The 7,945-nt window shown below is 40.2% G+C and overlaps 1 protein-coding gene across 1 annotated transcript in view; it reads right to left on the bottom strand.

Moving 5' to 3' along the window:
* LOC121300803 (trinucleotide repeat-containing gene 18 protein-like) overlaps nt 1-2,686 on the bottom strand; it is a 41,899-nt gene extending 39,213 nt beyond the window's left edge. Inside the window, 2 exon segments of the mRNA XM_041229673.1 lie at nt 1,733-1,909; nt 2,553-2,686. Of these exon segments, the coding sequence (XP_041085607.1) occupies nt 1,733-1,909; nt 2,553-2,586 (211 nt within the window). The 5' untranslated portion in view covers nt 2,587-2,686.
* Between the last annotated feature and the right edge of the window lie 5,259 nt (nt 2,687-7,945).

Consider the following 7,945-nt stretch of genomic DNA (forward strand, 5'->3'; position numbering starts at 1 on the left):
AAACTAGAAGGAGGATCTAAAGAATTACAGCCAACTCTTCCAAGTATATAAAAATGTAAATTAAAACCTGTTGATCAAAACCTCGTTTAGCTATGTAAACCACACAGTGGTTTTCCTTTTTGCAAAGCAGAAACAGTTAAGGCCATGGCACACAGCTCGTCAAAAATAAACAGCGCAACCTCCTCTTTCACTCCCCTAACAGCCTTCCCAGAGCTAGGTGTGTCCTTTTAAACAAACATGCATGTTCAAATATTTTCACAGGCAACTGAAAAAACAGACTGCACTTTGCTGTCATCCAATCACCCTGTTTTAATGCTGGTCCTGCTGGCAAACAGGGCTTTGAAAATGATGAGAGAGAGAGAGAGAGAGAGAGAGAGAGAGAGAGAGAGAAAAGGTCTGGCTGTGTGTGTTTCTGCTCCAAATGTCTAATGGTTTAGCTGTCCCTCCCTAAAAGCCACCATGTTGAAATATACATAAATCATAAGTATAGGGGTAACAGTTCAAAGACTCCATAAAAGGGATTTTAATTAATGGCTGGGAAAATATACAGTCGATTAAAGCGCATTGTATCAGATTGATAAATGACTCTGTTTTAGGGTTGTGATCCTGTATCTGAAAGAAACACATGCCAAACCAGAGAGAAACATGTGCTGAATGTGCAATGAGTGAGCTGCACCAACTCTCACCCAGCTGCGCAGGGGCCCCTCGGCCTGTCATCACAAGGTACCACTCGTCCATCAACCAGCCCACTAGCCTTTAATAAGAACATGCCATCATATCTTCTGCTGCATAATTACAGCACTGCTGGGTTATCAAAGCAGAGCTGACACGTAATTGCAGAGCAAGAGAAAGGGAGCGATTCCCCTGTCCGTTCACACCTTTCATTTCAGCATAAACACGTCTGTTAGGATGGGAATGCTCACTTGCTCCTTACCTTGGCCCTGGGGTATTGCTCGGAGCATAAAAAGCACTTGAAGGAAAGCCAGAACACAATTAAGAGCCACTTTAAATCTGACTGGCATTGCCGCATGCAGAGAAAGGCTGTACTGAAAGTTTAAAAGGTTGTTATGTTCTCATGCCTCTTGCCAAAGTGAGCTTTGAGGGTGCCATGAGGAGAAAATAAAAATATAAAAAACAAATCTTTAAAAGAATGATTCTTAAAGATTGTTTGAACCTTGCAAGTGATGCAGGATGAAAGAAAATACATATATTAGGCTTTCAATGTATTTTTCTTGTTATCGACTTTTTAAACATCTACAAAGATGTCTCAATACTGTGTTTTTTTTTTTTTTTTTTATAAACAAATCTAAAAGGCTGCTGGTGTTCTTTAAGCTGCTCTGGGGTTCAAGCAACAATCGTTCTACAGTAAAAGCCATCTACAATTACCAAGCTGCCTTTGCTTTGGCATGCATTTCAGTTACAGTAGTAATAATAATAATAAAAGCCTCTTAATTGGCGAATTTGACATGTATCGACACGCCTTCCTCTCTGAATCACCAGGTTCCATTCCGAGCGCACGTAATGAATGCCTGGTATCGGAGAGAGAGAGAAAGAAAGAAGAGGCAGAACATCCCTTTTAAGAAGGATACTGTGCTACACTATTGTTAAACCCCAGTGAAAGCATGGTAAAGCACAGACAACAATAGTAAATCTGTTCATGAATAATGGGCAGTACAAGACTGTAGAATTGTCATGTTATGATGCTAATCTTTTTGAATGGTCAGGCCGTTACCTTCATGGGGGTGAGATGCCCAGAGTTGCGCCATCTGCAGGTTGGAGGGGGCAGGCGTCCGGAAGGAAGGCTCGACAGGCAGTGAAGTGGGGGTCCCATGGGGTGTGGAGGAACCCCCTAACCCACTGTTCACGTACCCACTGAGGAAAGGGCTGGAGCTAGCTGGGAACGAGTCACCTACAGCAAAACACAGAGACAAGAATAACGTACCAGGGCAAAGGAGAAAAATCATGGAGTTAATAATCAAATAGACACATAACTCTGTCCCTCTTTTCACTGATCACTATAGAAATTATTTATTTGAGCACCGCACTGGAAAATGGTTCAAAATAAATTGAATACAAATGCCAAGCTAGACACTATTTACTAGAAATAGTGCTGCAAATAAAGATACGGAAATATAATGGCTTTGAGGACACATTGGAACTATAGTGGTTATTGTTCTTTGTGTGGAAACTAACCATAAAAAGTCTCAAGAATGTCCTGAGAGAAAATAGGATGGGACAAAGTACAGATGCAGGACAAACCAGTGAATGAATTTCGAATTTAACACAGTGGCTCACAACCCAGTTTATTAATATTATTGACATATTTATTAAGCACGGAATTCATATACAATAAGCCAAGCATGCATTATGTCTCTTTTTCATGGGTTAGCAGAAAAAGTTAGTACATATTTTATTATGTCTCATTTCCTGGTAAATATATGTTTAAAGCAACTCAATAGTTCAGGATGAAAGCAAACACTGCATTACTCATTCTTACACTGTAGATGACACACCTCACTAAAAAAACAAAATAGATCTGCTCAAGCACCAACCTTGAAATCCATGCATGACAGGAATCATATGCATGGTATCTTCCTCACCAAACCATCCCTAAGGTTTTACTTTGAGTCCTCACAGGACAACATGGAAACCAATAGGAGAGCCCTTGTCTTAGCAGCAAAAACAGCAGACCACTCAGAAAGACGTTGGGTTTAAGAAAGGGTCAAATCTGCACAAAAGAAAATCCCAACACAAACCAAAAACTGCAATGAGTCCTTCAGTGTGTTCGGGTGTTTTCTGAGCCCAGCAAACTGGGATACAAACCATTCCATGAAACAAATATTTTACTCCAAATACAGACACAGTCAAAAACTCCAGTTCCAGGCACTGAAGTTCCAGTTTTCCCAAACAAAAATATAAAATCTGTCCAAAACTGTTACACTGCTTTCAATTCTGTTTGTGTGCGTTTCATTCTGCCTTGTTTTGAAAAGACAGAGGACAACGGCCCTTTCAGCCTGCTTAAAGACACTGCTGCTTCTCACACTCTCCGTGGAGAAGTGGAAACGCTTTGAAAAGAAGTGTCTGTGCTGCTTCGGCCCAATGACACTGTCTTTACATATGCAAACAGAACATTTACACAACAAGAGGGGGTGGGCAACAAGCCATCACTAACAAAATTAGCCTTTGTACCAAAGGTTAACATGTAATTAACTGGAGGGAGGAGAGGGAGTGTAAGAGGAGATTAGAAAATTCCTTTCAGGGGGGTTATGTAAACCAGGATGGCTATCTGTTAAAGTTTAGGTGTTATCTCGAATAAATAACATATCTGGGGATTTGAGATTGCGATGAAATATGAAACCACTAAAGGAGCACCCACCAGCACAGAACGTGCCTATAGTAAAACGTCATTAACGTATGGGTAAACATGACCAATCTAATAAATAATATTGTGTGTAATTATATATACATACATACATACACACACACACATACACATACATACACAAAAAACAGGTCAATTATGCAGGCATTTCTTTTTTTATATATTTTTAAATTTACCACATTTATATTTAGATCCCGGGACTCATTTGTAAACATGATTTAAAAAAAAAAAAAAAAAAAAAACACACCTTTAAAAGGAATCAAAATGCATGTCGATACAAACAGGATGACTAAGCTTGAGGTTACAGCAATAGGTGTTCTGCCTGTTCTTTCAACGCCCACTAGGTCCTACTGCCCTGCAGGTCACAGCGAGAATGGGAAATGCAGCGCCTCCGAATGCAGAACAGGAGAGGGAAAAAAAACCCCATTGTGCTTTAACCCCTCCCCTGCTCCCATCTGTGAAGAATGCTTCTGTCAGCAAGGAACCAGAGCCTGTCTTACACACTTGCCTTCCTCTCTCCACACACTGACATTAGAAAGCCAAACCTTAATGGCTGCTGGTTACCATGAAGACAGCGAGACAAAAAGGCAAAAAAACTCAGGAGGCGCCTGTATTATATTCATCCAGGACCCACGCATGACTGTAAACGCACCGTGTCAGTGTGCGAGTTACACAATATTTTCACACTACAGGAGACACATTTCCAAGGGCTTAGCCACCTCTACCCTACTTATCTTCTGGCAGTAAATAAGCTGTATTCTTACCCAGTGTGCCGTAGAAAGATATTTCAGTGGATGGTTGAGATAGCTACCTCTCTAGATCTATATCTATCTATCTATCACTTGAACTAGATTTTATACAGGACATATTTTTACAACTTAAGCACCAGTGGCTTACTTTCCGTATCGCTTGAATTACATTTTTTTTTTGGAATAGAGTGAAGTGTTTTTTGTTCTGCAGTTTTGTTCCATTTTGAGGTTGCTGCAATCTGAACTCCGTTTTTAAAATAAAAGGGAAGTGGCGATGTTTTCTAAACAAAACTTTACAATAACCAGAGTAAGTGTCTGACATTTAGTTGTGTCAGCAATAGTGAGTGCAGTGCTAATCAGATAAACGAAAAACAGCGGTCGGATTATTTTGGAAATGGACACTTTGCAAGAGAGCAAGCAAGGCAAGCCTTGGAGATCTGCTGCACATATTAACGCTATTAAATCACTGGTTTAATATAAAACTGCAGAGCAGCTGCTGCTAAACTCAATCCATCTTCCAGCCTTCCTAAATTCACAATTCCAGTAAATGTCAGTGTGGCGGAATGCAGGGATACCGTTCAGTTTTGCAATCCCCAGTCCGGGTGCGATACAACCTTTCCCATCACAATAACACTTCCTCTTAATAGGGAATTTTTTTCATGGTCCAGCTTTAGAAATGATTGTATTTTTTGTCTTGAAATTATATTAAGAATTCAAGCAGGTTTGCTACAGTTTAGTTATGGAAGCCAACTCAAGTTAATCTTTCATGAGGAATGCTGATCTGTTTTGCCAGGGGGCACAGCCTGGGATTGGACTGCATTTCCTAATTGCCAATGCCAACCTGCTGAAGAGCTGTGCATGGGTCCTGTGCTTTGCAGCAACCTCTCCTACCCTGGCAAGCACAAAGCTGAGCCATAATTTAAAACAGAAGGCTGGGGGAGCAATTTGCAAAGCACAGTTCTAAAGATTAAGAAAAAAGCTAATTAGAATCCAGCCATTTTATCTAAGCCAAAGAAAAAGTTGGCTATTAAGACAAAGGAGAAAAAACTCAAAACGCGCACACGGCTAAGAATGAGAATAATACCAAGTGCAGCACAATTACAGAGAAGAGAATAGGTAGTTCAATAAAAGGGGTAAATGTAAAAATTTCAGGCAAACAAAGACCCTGCGCATATATTCTTATTCTAACTGTTAATAATCAGTGCAGTGCCATACAGAAGAACATGATGCAACCATTCCCAATGGAATCAAGCGTCCTTTCCAACAGAATCACGGAGCAAACAGTTCTCATCTACCTGCAAGACCACTGGCTTGAATTGCATTCACAAGGCATTAAATACAAAGGTGTGCATCTGCATGGTTCTCAGTGCTGCTGTGATGCACACAGAAACGGTGCAAGGCGCGATGCACAACACACACCCCAGCACAGACTGCTAAGCAGTGAAAGACGTGAAGCAACTTCTTAAAAAGCGTTTGAAGATGTGATCTGAAAGGCTGCTTCCTGACTGCTCTTTTCAAATCCGTAGGAAAGGATTCCGATTTGCGGCAATATTCACCTGCGTTTTAAAACCACATTGCTTCTATACCATAAGTCCTTGTTACCTTGAACCACATGAAACATTCTTTGAAAAGTCATTCCTTTCAAGAATACCGAGTGAAGACTATCCTTTCTCTGCATTTCTGGGGGGGGGGGGGGATTTACTATTTGTGCAGGAATATAAAAGGTATTATTCACAATAGACAAGATACTGCAAGGTTGTGTGGCAGGGCAGGAGAAATGGACTACCTACAAAACTAACTAACAAATATGAATGATTAAAACAGAGATTTAAAAACAGGGCTAATACTTTGATTAGCCCTGTTTTTAGAATTCATATTTATGATGAAGTCAGTTTAAATTTCCCATGTTTATCGAAATCTGCTTCCGAGCACTTTGCTTTTTTAAAACATCTCTAATCTTTCACAGCTGGCATGCAAGCTTATATATCATTTCTGTCAAAGAAACAATGCAGGCTACATCGTCAAAGCTTAAGCCCTAAACTGCCTTTGTTAAGATTGTTGTTTCTTCACCCCTAGCCACAGAACAGTCACAGGAAAGGGCTGTGTATCAGAGAATTGTGCAAGAGGTTGGGTAAAGCACAGGCCAGATGGTTTTGGTCTTCTGCTTTGTCACTGCAGTCCTGAACAGCAAACCCAAAATTAAAAAAAAAAACCTAAAACTAAATAAAAAAAATAGAACTGGAAGCACGCTAGGGGTGCGGTGTTATTTTATACAGATATAGACTCAAGGTACAGGAGTACAATTAAACCAAATGTCAGGAGGCCCTTTGAATGCATTATGTTGAATACAATATATTTTGTAGTTATGATGAAAGAAGTGCAAGTCATATTATTATTATTATTATTATTAATTAATAATTCGACTATAAAACAGGACAAAGGATTCCAACCTTACCCTTCTAAAAAGAAAGCCTTCCTTTACTGGAGCTTTTCTATTTTTAACTGCTGGTCTGTTGTTCAGGGAAAGGCAACATGTAAAACTGCCCTTGGAAAAAACAGCAAAGTGCACACTTAAAAGGTCAAAGCCATCGGCAGACTTGAGAACAAACCTCCTCTCCGAACGCACACAATGCCATGGTATGTGTTAAACAAGTAGCATTTGTTACACGCCTTCACCACCGCCACCCCGGCTGATGTATTTATGTTGGGCTTGTGTTTTACGGGCCGCCAGGCGGCGTTTAATAATGCAAGTGACCCACCGATAGTGGAGAGGGCACCACTACAGTGATGCCTTATCCCAATCCAGGATTGTAATTATACTGCCCATGCCTAATGATGTGAAACGCACTGGGCGTCGAACACACTTTCATTCCCCGTGCAAGAATAAATATAAAGAAAGACGAGATTTATATTGTCCAACCGTTCCATTATTAATGAGTTCATTTCAAATCTGTAGTTGTCAGAGACAAACGGGACCTACTGGGGAGAAGAAGGCTGCTGCCTGGCCTGCCTATATCTCATCTGCTTCCATGGCATATCCACGCAATGCGGTATGTTTTTTAATTAAAGGGGTATATTTAACACAACAGTACAATCTGACTTGCCATTGCTACCACTGTACTTGAAGATAAGCAAGTACATTTTAAAGTAACTACATTGGTAAATGCATTTAAAACGCTAGTCACTAAATACAGTACGGTACTTAACATTCACATTGCAGCAGACTAAAAGCAGTATCTAATAAACCTGCATATTGTATGGCAATTGAAGTTTACGGTACACCACAGTATTTGCCTGTTGTATTTCAGTGCTGCAAGGACAGACCCAATGTACTAACAATACACAAGGGACAAGTTTTTATCACTTAGAAACCATTACAATGGGCAAAGAAATTGCTACAATAATGGTTGCTTCAAATTGAAGGCCATCGTCAAAACAGGGCACCCGATGACCTAGGGAAATCAAAGCCGTGCACGCTTTGTGGTGGCCTGCACTTGAACAAACACTTACATACGTGCATTGTAATAATACAACAGAGCAGGAAACCGTAGCGCAAGCACAAACACCGAAGATTACCCAGCGCTTAACTCCCCGGGCTGAAACCGAACTTAAAACAGAGGTCTGCTTGCTGTACTTGCAGCTTGGCAAAGCTGCCAGATTTTCTATTTGAATAGCAAAATACAATAACTATAATCCACTTTGTTCACCCTCACTCATATAAGCCATAACTTATTCAACAAAAGCTGAAAACGAAAAGATTTACTAATAAGTTAACTATGCAAAAAGTTTACTTATTCACTGTAGTACGAAAAGG

The sequence above is a fragment of the Polyodon spathula genome, chromosome 26 (assembly GCF_017654505.1).
Source record: "Polyodon spathula isolate WHYD16114869_AA chromosome 26, ASM1765450v1, whole genome shotgun sequence".
Lineage (NCBI taxonomy): Eukaryota > Metazoa > Chordata > Actinopteri > Acipenseriformes > Polyodontidae > Polyodon > Polyodon spathula.